This window comes from Pseudopipra pipra, chromosome 1, assembly GCF_036250125.1.
Source record: "Pseudopipra pipra isolate bDixPip1 chromosome 1, bDixPip1.hap1, whole genome shotgun sequence".
NCBI lineage: Eukaryota > Metazoa > Chordata > Aves > Passeriformes > Pipridae > Pseudopipra > Pseudopipra pipra.
This window is the reverse complement of record NC_087549.1, coordinates 63,398,850-63,414,677: the sequence shown is the minus strand read 5'-3', so window position 1 is coordinate 63,414,677 and position 15,828 is coordinate 63,398,850. Positions and strand designations below refer to the sequence as shown.

The 15,828-nt window shown below is 41.0% G+C and overlaps 1 protein-coding gene across 3 annotated transcripts in view; it reads left to right on the top strand.

Moving 5' to 3' along the window:
* The first annotated feature begins 1,247 nt into the window (after positions 1-1,247).
* GALNT12 (polypeptide N-acetylgalactosaminyltransferase 12) overlaps positions 1,248-15,828 on the top strand; it is a 46,214-nt gene continuing 31,633 nt past the window's right edge. For 2 of the 3 annotated variants that reach the window (XM_064659275.1, XM_064659264.1), the window contains exons 1-2: positions 1,248-1,790; positions 15,028-15,197. In XM_064659275.1, the coding sequence (XP_064515345.1) occupies positions 1,411-1,790; positions 15,028-15,197 (550 nt within the window). In that variant the 5' untranslated portion in view covers positions 1,248-1,410. The remainder of the gene's footprint in view (positions 1,791-15,027; positions 15,198-15,828) is intronic. The other variant, XM_064659253.1, reaches the window with a different exon arrangement.

Here is a 15,828-nt window from a genome sequence, read left to right as displayed (position 1 = left end):
AGGAGTCTTTCTGCTGTGCCTTTTGCAACCGGACATGCCTATCTCATATTGGCCTTTTTAGCCACCAACGCACTTGCAACAAACGTGGGTAGAGCCCTTCCCAAATCTTCGTTTGCAAAGCCTAGCCATGATGATGATGATGATGATGATGTTACATTTATAATAAGGTATTTCAAATGCAAAATGGGAAATTTTCATGTAATCTCATGGCCTCCAGATCACAAGTTTAAACAGGTGGGGCTGTATCCTATTGGGGGCTGAAGTAAAAAAAGCCATACAAATATGTTGTTGAGTATGAATTACATATGAAGATATTGACTAATGACTGTTGCTTTTTTGTCCCATAATTCTGTCAAGCCATGGATTGGACTGCCCATTATCTGGATAATAAATCTGGGATTTTTGTTTGTCTTCTGGATTTCTCTCAATGAGGCCACTTTGGTTGACTTCATTTTTCAACTAAGACCATTCCTTTTTCAGCAAAAGAGCTTGTCATTAATGCCTGTGGCTTCTTGGTCCATGTTTTGCTCTACTCCTAAAGGACATGCTATTCTAGAGGCAGAAGAATTGTTGAAGCCTGGTTTCCTATTGATTTGTTTCCTTCAGCCCCAAAGCTCTTCCTAGTCCCTTGCTGTTCTCCTGCAGCCCTGGCTATTTCTGTCAGGACAGAGCAATCCTTAGGGCTGTCACTTCCAATGGCCAAAGCAGCTTGCCCCGGCAGCTCTATGCTAGCCGAATTTTCCCTTGTTGGCGTACCCCTGAGTATCTGCCATGCAGCTACCAGTGTTTATGAAGGTCCCTATAGCTTCAGGGTGACCAGATCACCTTTTTTTTGAAGGGTGATAGGAAGCGTGTGAACGGAACATGCCTTCCTCCCTCCTCCCCACATCCCAGCTGTACGTGAACCAGCAGAATTGGGATGCCTCCCTGCCCTGGGCTGCGTTAGGACCATTTCTAGTTCCATAGGTTGGATCCCCAGGGTGAGCCCGGACCGGGCTGGAGCCGTGCGCCTTCCCTGGGGTGCTGGAACCCTCGGTGGCCGAGCAGCCTTACGACCACGAGGAAACCGAGAGGCATCGCTCCTAGTAAGATGGCTGAGTGGCGGGAGGGGCGCAGCGCCCCTGCCCGATCCGCGGCTCGGGTTCCCTGTCCCGGGGGAGCGTTCCCCGCCCCGCGGCAGCGCCCGTGCCCGGCTCTTCTGCGCCGCGCCCCTGCGGGCTGGCCGACAGCGGGGCGGGGAGGAAGGAGGAGCCGCCGGCGAAGGAGCCGGGCGGGTTTCCTGGCGGAGGCAGCGCTGGCGGCGGGCGGGTGTCGCGGCTTGGGCAGGTCCGTGAGAACTTCGCCGAGTCCGCCCTGGGCGGGGGTGCGCCCGTGTCCGCGTCCGTGAGAGGCACCCACCGCCCGCTCGGCATGGCCGGCCGCCTCGGCCGCGGGATGTGCTGCGGCAAGCGCGGCCGGGGTTGCCGGGGCGAGGGCGCCCTGCTTGCCCTGGGGCTCCTGGCCGCCCTCGGCTTCCTCGTGTGGTGGCACGGCCCGCCGCCCCGCCACGCCGCCCGCCGCGCCCCGCCGCTGCCGCCGTCCCCCGACACCGAGCTGCTGCGGCGGCCGGTGTACGCCAAGCCTGCCCTGGACCCGGGGGCGCTGGGGGAGCTGGGCCGGGCGGTGCGGCTGGAGCTGAGCCCGGCCGAGAAGCGCCGCCAGGAGGAGAGCATCCGTCGGCACCAGATCAACATCTACCTGAGCGACCGCATCTCGCTGCACCGCCGCCTGCCCGAGCGCTGGCACCCGCTGTGAGTACCGGCGGGCTCCGGCCCCCTGCGGCCCCCAGGGCGCTTAGGGCCGGGGCAGAGGAGCCGTGCCTGCCGCAGGTGTGGCTGCCAGAGCCGCTCTGCCAAACCGGAGTGTCTGCTGGCAGCGGCCAGCGAGGGGTAACCGCGTCTCTCTCGGCTGCATCTTGCTCAGGAATGTGGAGGGGTTTGAAACTTTCTTTCCCCTCCCAAATGCTCTCAGATCACAGCGTTCGCTCTCAGAGTTAAGTCCGTCGGTGACTGACTGGCTCACCTCTGCGAGGCAGCACACGTAGGGTGTTGGTGGTGCGTGTGCCAGTCTGTTGATGTCCCCCAGTAGCCCTGGTAGTGTGGTTTCAGCCTTCAAGCAACGGCATGCTGCCGTGTTTCTCTTGCTGCTGTCCCCTGTGTTAGTCACCGTAGGCAGCAGCGTTCTTTTCCAGTCACTCCCAGCTTTACAGATATTACACTTCCCAGACTTCAGCTGTTCATTGTATCCGAATGTCTTGTGCCACACAGTATAAAGTAGATTGTTTTATTATCACCTGGAGTGAGCTAGAAATGGTGATTGCAGAGGTGCGTTAACGTTATTCTGAAGTGAGACTGTTTGTTCCGGGATGCTTAGTTGTTGGGACAATTTTCATTTGCAAGTTACATTTACAGTTATGAAACCAGTGCCAGATGACGTAAGCAGTTGTAAACTAAGGATTAAATACTGTTTGATGAGGTGATTCTAGTTTACAGGCAATGGTTCAGTGCAGCTGTAAAGCCAGTGTAGCACAGCAGGTCTGATTGTCCTGGCCTAATGCAAATACTTGGTTTAGCTGCATGTTCACTGCAGCGTGGGCTTTCCTGTGAGTGAGTGACCAGCTGGTGAGAGAAACAGGATACCCGCTTATGGGTGAGATTAATTCAGTTGGTTAAAGCTTGGTGCCAAGGTCACATGTTCAATCCCTTGTATTTGGCCGTTCACTTAAGAGTTGAACTCCAGTGATCCCTGTGGGTCCCTTGCAACTCAGAATAATCTGTGATTCTATGTGCCATCTGGCAAAGGGCTCAGGATGGAGCCGTGGATGCTACTGACTCCTCAGGAGTCCTCTCCTCTGCTTCGCCTGAGCTTGGCTTCGGCAGGTTTATTTCATTCCAACAGGTTTGTGGGATATGGTAGCAAAGAGCTGTGAAGAAAGCAGGGCTCTGTCTCTCCCATGCATTCATTTCACATCAGCGTGTCCTGGCCAGTATTTCACCAACTCTAGTTATAAGTGCTGAATCTAAAATATGAATCTTATGATGGCTCTCAAAAAGCTCAAATGCAAATGCAAGGCCTTTTTATTGTAAGTTTAAGCCTGACACTAGCCTTGTTTTTCTTAGTTACGTATATTCACCCCTTATAAGCAGTCTGTCGACCATAGGTCCAAAAGGACCATTTTAGTTGCTTTTCCATGGGAAGAATTAAATAATTTCAATTAATTATTTTGGACTTGTGCCATTTCTTTATTACAAGATGTCAGAGGAAATGAGAGATTACAGTTGTTGAACAGTAGACATTATAGATGTGTGTGGATGACGATTCTAGAAATGAAAAATTGTAAATAGATGAATAGATTTTGCTACAACGACAGACCCTTTTTGATTTGAATATTTGGATGTTGAAATGGCAAACTATATCCAAACCAAAAGAATCACAACGCACCAGTGATGTAACCTCTGAGATAATTGCCTTCTGAAGCTGGGGTTGTATTGCCCTGTTGTAGTATCTGCTGGCAGGTGTTTAATTTCTTTGTACACAGTTAAATCTAAATTATGGCAAAAATGTTACAGAGCATCTGTCCAACTCACACAGGAAATGTAAAAAAAACTTCTCCAAAGGCAATTTTGCCATGAAGTTGTTAACTCCCTCTCTTAAGAGGGAAGACCATTTAAGTGATTGAAGTAAAAAAAAAAAAAAAAAAAAAGAAAAAGGTATCACAGAGCCTATAGTGATAGACATTCATTACACTTCATTGTAAGATTAGAGGCTATACAACTTTAGGGAAAACATTACTTAGTTTTTTTATTTTAATTTTGGTAATGACCTCTAATGAACATTTTGGTGATAGGTGAGGCTGTAATGGTAGACTGAAATTAAGCTTCAACTGTCCACTAAAATGGTGCAAAGGCTAAATTTCAGGTGTGATCAGTGAAACAATTTTGGGACCTGAAGACCAGAAGGTGGCAAATACACCTTTTTTTAGTGGAGTCCCAGAGGAGAACTAGAGAACTGTGTGCTGGCAAGCCTTGGATCTCTTTCAGCCATGTTATTTACAAACTGTGGTAAGGGAAAGATGGGTAGGCATGATCTATTGAGAAAGTCAACTTGGCTTTTGTCAAGGATGACGTGTCTTACAAACCTATTTGAGTTCTTTGAAGGTCATAATTATATGGATAAAAAGTTATTTCCAGATGTTTTTGATGAGTTCCTAAACAACTGTTAAATAAGATGGAAATTTCTTGCATTTATAAATAACTGAATAGAAGCTAGAAAGCATTTGTTCTGGACTTTTTTATTTGGTTGGTAAGTTTTGGGGATTTTTTTATTTTGTTTTGTTTTAAATAGTGAAGGGTCACTAATAAAGTCCTGTAGAAGTCTGTGTTGGACTCAGTGCTGTTCAACTTACAGCATGGCTTTCATAAAGAAGTGACTAATTGACAGGTCTTCAGCCTGAAAGACAGATGTGTTACTGGTACCTCTTCCTGGGCTGCTGCAATACATGGTTGATGAAAAGTGGATAAAACAAATTCTGCCACCTCCTTGTTCCAAAAATCCATTTACTGTAAAGAGTAAGGAAGTCCATCTAGTAGAAAATTTAAATCAAGCGTTCAGGAGATATTGGCAGATACTGTACTTGGAGACTGTGTTCTGGGCTATGGGCTTTTGGTCTGTTTCAGCATATTCTTTTGTGTATGGAGGCATATCTGGAAATTTTAAATGCCAGTAAAATAGGAGGATGAAAGAAGGAAGAATAGAGACAACATTACCACCACCTGGGTCCTCCCTGCTCCTTTTAACTTTAATGTCCTCCCACACTCATCAATGAGCCTGCTTTCTGGGTACAAACATTTGAATCCAATGAAAACTAGAATTTTGCTAATAAGATTGAGAGTATCTGAACCAATAAGACATTAAACATGATATGCAAAATTATGGCACAAAGTGTTTCTTTATCAGAAAATGATGGCAAAAAACCATTTTCTACTGCTACCTTTTGTACATCCCAGACCTGCTATTGGAACAGAAATGTGGCAAGTTACTTGCTAATACCTATGTCTGGTAATACTATGCAGGAAGAGAAGAACAGTTTGGCTGAGATTACTGTCTCAAATAATGTACTGACTGATGATATTTGACTATGAATCCAGGAAGTTTCAAAGTAAGATGTTTCTCCTACTAATAAATTCCCAACAATGCAAATATTCAGAAGGTTTTTATTCCTTCTTTTTCTCACCACTGTAGCATGCTTTTTGTGACAACTGATTCTGTTTCTATAGAACCATAGACCTGAAGAACTCAACAACTTCTATCGTTTTCTTTAGACAGTTTCTGCTTCCTTTAACTGTCTGCTCTTGAGATCAGCAACTGATAATGTGTTTCATCACACAGGAACTCTAGTTTTATTGGTGGCTAGAACTGTGCGTGTGATTGTGTGTGTACGTATTTATGAACATATATTTATTCATATACACATAAATATATATATTTAATCATACATATAAACAAACATAGTATATAGACAATCTATAAAAGTATTATTTTGGAAAAATCTTATGAATAAAAATGTGAGGAAGTTACTAAATGATCATACAGTTTGTACAAGGCTAGAAGTGAAATTTGCTGTAGGGTCAGAGGACAGAGCTTGGAAGGAACCTCTGGGGTGTCTACTCCAACCTCCAAGTCTTCAAGGATGGAGTTTCAGCAGGTTCTTTGGATACCTCTTTCAAGGCTACATCACTGCCACAGTGGCTTTTTTTTGCACCTCCCTCCCCCTCTGTTCATAATGTTGTCTGGATGGCCTTGCTTGTCTTCCCAACATCTATTTTTTAACTTCTTGTGTTTTCACTCATAAGGGAAGCAACAATTGTTTTAAAACCAACAAGCATCTTCTATCAGACACTGACTTAGTGAGGGCCCCATTGGGGCTGATGCCCTGTGAGTGCGATGCGATGAGCTCTGAGCTGTGCGGTTTGGGCAGTGCTGCTCTGCCTTTCTTCCCCCGCAACAACACGTCTGCATCCTGTCCCATGGGGCTTCTTGTCATGTGCTTGTTTTACAGGACTGCGAGGTTAGGCAGACAACTGATATGTTCTCTTAGACAGCCTTTTACAGGTTGTTACGGTGTTTAAGAAATACATTTCCAGGTTTTCGACTTATGTTCTTTTAGATTAAGGGCTGTTTTCAAGTGCTGTTCCTGATTTTAGACATTCTAGCTTCTTTTTTTTTCTTTCAGTATTTCTCACAGGAGGAGTGCATTGCACGTTTATTTTGGGGATGGTTTCTGTTAAATCACACCAGCTGCCTTTTGGCTGACTCTTGCCAAGAAGGAACAAGTCAGGAATACGCACTTTTGTGCCAACTCAGCATTTTCGTGTTGTCTTTTTCCTTGTAGAAACCTGAATCAACCCTTGGGGCTCATTTTACTTGTGATCACAAGGAAATGGATTTTTAATTCTTTCCTGTATTTCCTTAACTGGCAAATGATTTTAAGTAGCCACAAAAGTCCTAAAAGTGTTGAATGTGGTCTGCATATTTTGCAGCTATTAAAAAAAGTTTGAGAGGTTCATTCTTTAATTCTAGGTAATTTTCTGTGTTTTGGAGATAGAGATAGAGATTCTTTATATGAAAGTTTTTTAGATGTATGATTTTATATATCTATTTAAATATCTGTGTTTATATGTTTAAGTGTCTTTATATAGATAGCTAGTTTACACAAATACTTAAACTCTTCTGTCTCCATCATTTATGCCTGTAATATTATTTATTTTGGGGGAATATTGTGTTTGAGTTTAGCATAACTATCTTGTGCTAGGATTTTTCTGACTTTCAAAACTCTTTTTCCTGTTTGTTCCCAGATTTCAGTGTGATCCTTTTACAGTCTCACTTTCGTCTTTGGTTTGTTTTCTGGGCTGTAAATACCAAATTACCCAGGATGCTCATCTGATAGTATCTTGCCAGCAAATTCCCATAATAAACCTTGATATTAGGTTTTGGTCCCTTTTCTACTCCAAAATTCACAGCATCTGATTTTGATGAGCACGCTGCTCCTGCCAGGAGTTTTAACCTGACTCTATTCCGGGAAAAGGCGCAGCAGCCAGGTGTTTCCTCCTCAGCCCGCCATGACTGCCAGACTTCACCCAGGAGCTTTTCTTTCATCTCTTATCTAGAGGTGAAATAACTGCAGTGACTTTTTCTTTTTGTTTTGCAGTGGTCCATATAGGAAATATGAACTCTTTGAAGAAGTTAGCTGCAGCAGCTTGACCTTCCTTCGCATCCCTTCCCTCTAAACACACAGCTGATGATGCATCTTGTGCCCAGGGCTGGCTTTGGCATTGGGTATTCCCATGCTTTACATCTAATCAGAGTCCAGAAGACACAGTATGCTACTTCTTACGAGCAAATACTTTGCATTAAACACTTAAAAGTGTATCTGGTATAGTAGTTCTGTAACACTATGTTCACTTGTTTAGGGTTGGATTTTTTTTCATTTGTCTTCTCACCTTTTCTGGTAGAGGTTATTGTAACTAGTAACTACATTAATTGTAACACCTTTGAGTTATTACTTTAGTGTTAGTTGGCAGGATTCCTTGCATATATAAACAGGCTTTAGATTGTAAAAGCAGTGTATCTCTGGGACATCTCATTCCTTCCTCATACAGTCAAGTGGGGGAGTAATACTTCATCATTGGGTGGTTTGGTTTGGGATTTTTTTGTTGTTGTTTTGTTTTGGGTTTTTTGTTTTGTTTTGGAGGGGATGTTTTGTGGGTTTTTTGTTTGTTTTGTTTTGGGGGGTTTTTGTTTATTTGTTTGTTTTGTTTTTTAATATTTTTCTTGTCTTGCATCAAATTACTATGATGAAAGTAAGTTTCTGAATGCAGGTGTAGGAAATGGTATGGCTATGTGCCATAAGGTTAAGTGTATCTCACTACCTTGGAAGCATATTGCACCGAGGTAACCATTTGAGCAAAATGTAACCACTGTGTCAAATCAGGAAACTAAAGTGAAAATCAATTTGTTTTCCCCATTGTCACATGCACAATTTCCTTCTCATCTGCCCATCCAGAATATGGGCCAGGTAGGAACTTCTATAACTTTTCTCTAAAAATTTGGAATTAGGAGGCTCTATGGATTTCTTAAATTTGTAGATTTTAGGATACAGATTTAGTCAACTCTCATAGGTGGGCTTTCTAGACATTTTTTTCTTAATTTTTTTTAATCTGTCTTACACAGATTTGCTTTTCTCCCTCCCTTCCAAACTTCTTAGCAAATATTTTCTTCTGTTTAAGGCTTCCTATCTCTTTCTTTCTTGCTTCTCACCATGTTTATATACTAGGCTGTGCAGCCCTTTATTATCTGAAATCTTAAAACAGCATTTGGCAGTCTGTCTTCTCAAGACCTTATTGTCACTGAGAGAATTGTTCTATAAAACATCAAATAACCTGGAAAACTGTTTCACAATCTAGCTCGCCTCTCTTTTCAGAGAGTTGATCATATCACAGTGTTGTAGAGTGTACATGGGGGCTCTCTCTAATGTGGTTTGTTTCAGCAGGCATAATTTAGGGATCTTTGAGTTAGGCTGCTGGGCTGGGACCAGGTGGTGGGGAAGTGTAGGCCAGCATCACCTGAACTTGCACTGCTTATGTGTTCCAACCTTGCCCCTGAATAATTTGGGCATTATGGCAGTTATCTGCAGCTTGCTGCTATCTGCCTTGCTCATTGGACCAAGACACACCTTCAGCAAACGTTGCTGCCTTTTTCTGTAATAGCCAAACACACGTGGCATGTGTAGGTGTGCAAAACCAGTGGAGCCTCTCCTGCTTAAATAAGACTTTTTTTTTTTTTTTTTTTTAAGAGAAAACCCCAGAACTGACAGTTGGCTCAAAGTAGTTTTATGTGAGAAAATAAATTTCACATGAAAAGTTGGGTAGTGTTTGAAGAGGATAAGAATAATGTTATTTATCATATCCTTAAATTTCACTGGAAATACCATGCTTCTATATCCCAGGCTTTGATTGTATAGGGTGGCATTGCTTTTTGCTCACATGCTGGATTTTATCCATGTGTCGATTTCCCCCCAAGGAGGGGGAAGGAGCAACTGTTCAACTGTATGTTCAGCCTGGAGTAGGTGACACAGCCCTGATAACTCTGTGGGGTGGCTTAGAAACCAGTGCTGCCATCTGTGTCATGATGCAGAACTTGGGATGCTTGTTAATGGATGTGCTGAACTCTGAGCTGCTGCTGGGAGCAGTGGGGAAGGCAAAACAGAAAAGGGGGGAGAAGACCCCAGTACAGCTGTGTTCTCTACCATGACGTGGGGAGGATGGGAGAAGGAGGTGTTTTCTCTTGGGTGAAGATACCTGGCAGATCCCAGAGCCCACACTGCTGGCTTTGCAGTTTATGGAGTGACAGTGGAGATGGTGAATATGGATTGAGATGCCTGTGGCTGCTGCCATTTGTCCCCATCAGCTTTATTTGCTTACAGCCTACAAAATTCCACATTTGAGCACACCTCTTACTAAAAAAAAATCTGCTGTTTAATTCAATGTTTCAACCATTCAAATTAGAAAGAGAAAAGGAGATTGTGTGGTGAGTCAACATGTCTACAGCCCATCATAACAAACCCATTGAACCTAGTTCCTAGCCAACCGTGTGAAAGCCAACCTGAAGTAGGATCCTGGCAGTGTTTTCCAGGTGACACTATGGTGGGGCATATATGGCAATGTCACTTACTGTAGTCACATAAATCACGTTGAATCAGATACAGCTTCGACACATGCTGGTTTGCACTTCTTGAGAGAAGCTACGCAATCTTGAACTTGCCTCAGGCATTCACATTGAAATTTCAGAAGTAAAACTTATATGGTCTACCTTTAGAAAGCATTAAATAATTTATGAGCAGTTTTTATTCTTAACAAATCTTTGAAAACTCACAGAGCATATAATATTTTTTTTCTTAAAGTATGAGTAACTGCATATAGAAGATCAAATTTGGAGATTAAAAATATATTTTCCCTTGCTGTATCGTTGTCACAGTTGTGGTGAAAGTCTTAAATAAGAGCATGTCAGCAACCATTCCTAATTAACTCATGGCAGCATGCCCGGTGTGCACACATTCATGCTCTCTCTCCCTGTGTGTAGATACAAATCTCTAAGAGAAAGAGCTCCTTACAATGAAATAAATTGAGTGATTACGTTAATTGAAACAAATGTTCTTCAAAGCAGCCCATTTAATTTTGTTTAGGCATTTCCTGACTGATGTTTCCTTAGTTTCTAATAAATAACCTATTGTAAAACTTGCTAACAGAAGATTTTATAGTGTAGTAGATTCCAAGGTTAATTTACTAAACCTTTCAGCCGTATACTCTCGGTTAGACTGTGGCTTAAAAATGTGGTGTAAAAAAGGCAAAACCAAACCCACAGGAATTTGGATGTATGATGATGCACTTTTATGTGCTTTGCTTCAGTTTGCATTTGTCGACTGAGATGAGTTGCTGTAGTAAAAGATCCAGGAAAGATGGTACACAGTGAATGTGGTTTTATGTTCAGGTGCGTACCAGCATTATTTTCTCTTTCTTTTTATCTAGAGATTTAAAAATTTATGAATGAACTCAATTAGAATTTTAAAATGTAGATGTTGTCTTGGTATAAATTGATAAACAGAATCTTTGTCTCTTGGCATTTCTTGTTTTATATTGGTCTTTTAAGTCACAGTAATCAAGCAAAAGAAACCTTGGAACACCCACCCAGCATGGCATAGAGTGCCTGAGGGAAATGGAGGATAATGCAGAAGCGGGCTGCTGCTGGAGCAGAGCAGTGTCCCAGGCCACTCCTTGGGAGGTGGTTAGGGGCAGCCCTGGCCACATTTTCTCTGGGTGCCACTCTGCTGTGCACAAGGATTATGCTTGTACGTTTTCTAGTGGGTCTGCAGAGAGCAGGAGTCACCAGAGGGCAGACGCTGAGCAGGTGTCACTCCTTTGCATTACCATGCCTTTTATGGTTATTATCCAGTATGTATCAATGTTTTTCAGTGAAATCTGAGTTCTCTTTAAGACTTTATGCATTTATTGACTCTAAAAAAGCTCCTCAGATATGCTAGCATCAGGTTTTTCTTCAGCGACTGACCCTGGTATTTCATAACTGTTTCCAGAATCAGCATGACTACAGATATTGTATACTTCTCTGAAGAAAATGAGCCCATTCAACATGCACACGTTTTTAATTCAGGTGGTTGTTTATTTTAAAATGTATATAATTATTGCAAAGCAGTAAAGTTCCTGTGGTTGAATAAGGTCATGAGAGTAGTGAAAGAATATATTGAACTTCAAATGCATCTGCATTTATTGTCCATGCTTGGAAATGTCACACTTACAGGCAAATCTATTTGTTTTGTGTCTGTGTTATGCTTTTACAAAGCATTTGCTAGTTATGATAATGAGGTTCAAGGTGATGTATCAACTGCCAGTAGTAGAGACTCTACGTACTTTAACTTTAGTCATAGAAAAGTTAAGCAGCTGTTCTGTAGATGGAGGTGGGAAACCACAGATGTCTGTTTGGCTGTGCTAGATAAATGGCTTAAGAAGGGTGAGGAGAGTCGCCCTCTAGATCTCTGTTTATGGACATGCAGAGTCTGGATGATTAGCTCAAAAGTAACACCTAGCTTTTAGGATGGTTAATGTGAGATGCAATTAATCCTGTCTTAACATGATCCTCTGTATTGGAAAGGACAGAATTATGGGTTTGAGGGTGGCACTAAAAGAACGCCTTAGTCAGAAGCCAAAAGCAAGTTGCAGTATAGGCAGCATAAATATACATTCCCAGTGTCTGCAAAAACATATTTTGGGACTGCTCTCACCAGTTTTTATCCCCCCTGTCATTTTAATGACATACCACAACCGATACGCATTTGTTTTTCTGAATAACCCAAAGTAGGAGTGAAATGATTCACTTGGAAAGTAGCAGCCTGGATACTTGGCTGACACATGGAGAATTAAAGTACATGAAGTTTGCAAAGGTGAATACAGAAGATGCGCTGCTAAGGTGTTTCTGTGGTAAATAGGCATTGAGGAATGGAAAAGCTGAGTTATGACCGCTATGCTTCAAGTCAGGTTTTGTACTCGACATGGATTTTTTGAAGCTTCTATATCTTGTGAAGTTGTCCATATGCATGCCACTTAATTGTTATTCAGCAACACTTCCAAGTATTTCCATTTCAGGGATTCATTAGCTTTTTAAAGATTTTCTTGCACTATAATTTTTGCAGGGTTTAAATGCTTTGGGTTTGTAATCTCTCCAATGGGATTAATTTTTAAGGCTTAGCAAAACTCTTTGAAATTTCTTTCATTACCGACAGATGAGGAAAAGTGTGCCTCATTTTAACAGCCATACTTGAGACTGCTAACAGTAGAGATCTTGTAGCAATTTAGCAAGAAATATATGTCTTGGAAATAATTTTGAGATAAACATGTAAGTCTGCATAGAAGTTGAATAATGGATTTTTCCTATTTTTTTAAATTTTTTTCTAATTTTCCTTTAAAGAGGAAGTTTAAAACCATTCCTCCTTGTCCTATCACTACAGGCCCTTGTAAAAAATCCCTCATTGGCTTTCTTGTAGACTCTGTTTAGAGACTGTAAGTTTTAGTTTTGACCTCTTTCTTGACTTTAGAAACCTAAAATGTGTGCTCTGTTATGTCCTGTAGGAGGCTGACCTTTTCCTCCTTTCCCTTTCCTGCAATGTGAGGTGTGCTTAAGGAAGGAGGCAGCAATACACAGTGAATCACAAACACTTTGGGGATTGCCTTGCTGTGTGCCAAATTATGTTTGCCGTCTCCAGTATGTAATTTTCAGGCAAATCTGTTGAAGTCTTTAATCTATAATTAGGCTTATAAGCTTCTTTAGACCTTTTGGATTTCCTTCTTATTTAAATAATGGAACACAGCATTGTTATTCTGCGAATCTTTCTGCCATATTTTCCAGAGAAAGTTTTACTGGAGGAGTTTTTATTTATTTATATTTTCCTTCAGTTCTCTAAAATAGGTATGTGAAGATCCTATTTTCATCAAGAAATTAGTTCAAAATTATGTGGTACAAGTGACTGTAATAAAAAGGAAGAATTTTTTCCTGGCAGTACTGAGCATAAATAGTTTTTCAGTTAGGCTAAAGTAAATATGAGTTTTCAAAACTGGATTCATACAGTAGGTTTTTCTGCATTAAAAAAAAAATAAAGTTAATTAAAATGTCACTCTTTTTTCATGTGTTAATGTGTGAACGTTTGGCTAAATGAATGAATTCTGTCACCAGCCAGAGGTGAGGCAGTTCTCTGTGTGAATCCCCCTGTTTGCCTCAGGACAAGTTACAGCCTGGAGGAACAGGCATTTTTGTACTTCACTAGATAAGTGTGTGTGCGTATGCGTACTTGCCTATCTGCGTATATCTGTTTTGTGTGTATGTGTGCATACACATGGTATAAGAGCGTTGTTGCATAACATTCCTTTCATGTTTGAGAAGCAGCATTCTGTGAGCCTCCTCTGCTCAAGTGTCATTTCTCCTCCTTCCTTCCTCATTTTCAGGTATTTATTACAGAAATATTCTACAGACCTTTTGTTTTCCTCATAAGAATTTTAATTCTGCGAATATTCAGATTCAGACTTTTTTTTTCTTTCTGTACAATAGATCTTAATAGTTGCATAATCTTTAAAGAAACCTACAAGTCTTTTTTAATTGGAAACACAGCAGTGTTAAATAGTTTGTAAACACTTTCTCAATGTGCCATAGGTAAGCAGTTTGCTTTTAATGTTGTTTTCTGAGTGTTTTGGGGAATTTTGGTGCCCCTAAATTGACCTAAGGGATTTTGCTTTCAGGTTTCCTACTGATCAATTTGATTTCCTTTTTCTGCTCCCAGTACCATGGGTTTTGGAGGACTCGCTGCTGTTCTGTTTCAGTAGGAGGGATGTCCTGCCTGCTTTGGTATCTGTTGCGACCTAGCAGTCTACAGGAGTTGAAGTATGTCCTTCTGCCCCTTATAAGCCCTGGTGACTCCAGGCAGTAAGCTGGAGACATAAGAAAGTTCCAACATCTCTAAACCATTTCTGTTGAGTTTTAATAAAAGTGCTAATGTGTAATGCTCTAAGCAAAGGGGAGAAATTGCAATAAATACGATCATTATTTTAAAATTCTTTCAGACCAGTGGATTCTTTTAACAATTTATACATTTGGCTCAGTTGTAATTTTCTTGGCATCCTTACGATCATTTAGGGAAGTTTCTATATGTATTTATAGCAAATACATTCTGGAGCTTAATTCAATGGCTTGCAAACTTCCTGGCTCTCTGTAGACCCAAAGTCACGCATTTCTATGTCTGTTTACAGTTTTTCCGGATTTCACTATTATATTTTGGCAGTTCTATGGTCTTTCCAATTTCTGCTTTAGTGTACATATGTCTCAGTTCTGTTGCTGGTTGTTTTTTTTTTTTTTTCTCTTTATATGTTGCTGTTCCTTCACAGTTATATTTTTACTGTCTACATTTGTTTTACTTTCCAAAGCACAAGTGATCAGTAATTAATGTTACTGGTTTTACTGCACTTAGGTTGCTGGGGATTTGTTTGTTTGGTTTTTATTTGTTTGTTTTTTAATATTCTTTCTGTAATCTGAGGCATGTTTTGGCTTTTGCTTCTTCTTCTACTTGAATTAATATTGTACAAAGACAGCTACTGCATGTACAGCAGCCCATAATACCTCTTATTATTTTTCTTTTTAGACATTTTGGGAGTTTGCAAAATTTCAGTCATAAAGCTTCTAAGAAAATAGAGCTTCTAGAAGAGCAGCTTCCTGAAAGTGTTTGCATGACTTTTCCACAAACATGCAGTTCTTTTAAGATCCTATGTTCTTGCTTACATTTAGTAAATAGCATACAAATTCTTCATTTGAGAATCATTTTCTGAAAACTAACAAATGTTTTTGCACTTGTACTAAATGTAATACCCTCCCTTACAGGTGCAGAGAGAAGATGTATGATTATTATAACCTGCCAAAAACCTCTGTTGTGATAGCTTTTTATAATGAGGCTTGGTCAACACTTCTGCGAACTGTTCACAGTGTTCTTGAGACATCCCCAGATATTCTTTTGGAAGAAATTATTCTTGTAGATGATTACAGTGACAAAGGTAGGAAGAATAATTCTAAATAATGTTGATTGTTGATGGGCTTTTTTGGTCAGCCAGTCCACAGGAGAAAGTTATGCTGTTTAGGTCACATACCATAATATTGTACAACATAGGCATCTAATTGGAAAATATTTTTTCTTGTAGTGTGCCAGGGAAAAATTTGGCTTCTGAACCAAATTTAGTTTAGAATGGGGAAGCATGTGTTGTATGTGAGTGCTTGCCTGCACAGATAACCTACAGTCTGTTGAAACATTTTAGGTTGCCTGATTTGAGCAAGTTTTGATTGCTCTAAGGTTGCCCTGGTGTCCCAAGTAATGACAGCTACCTAGTTCTTTGGTTTAGTTTGAATAATGGGACACAAAGGCGCTGCTGGCATTTTCCACTACACATGAATTGTGTTAAGAGGAAAACGCAGACAAATCTTTAAGTAACATTTGAGAAGCACTTAACAATCTGAAAATGAATTGCAGGGCCAAATGTAAAGCATTTGATTTCTTAAAAGTAACCATTATTTTTGTCCATCTAGGTTCTGTGCTTTTTCCATGTCCTTTCTTAGGAGTTCAAACTGCCAGTATCTTTAGGGTACTGCTATAAGCAATATGCTACTGAGGAGATAACTTTCTGTAGCATG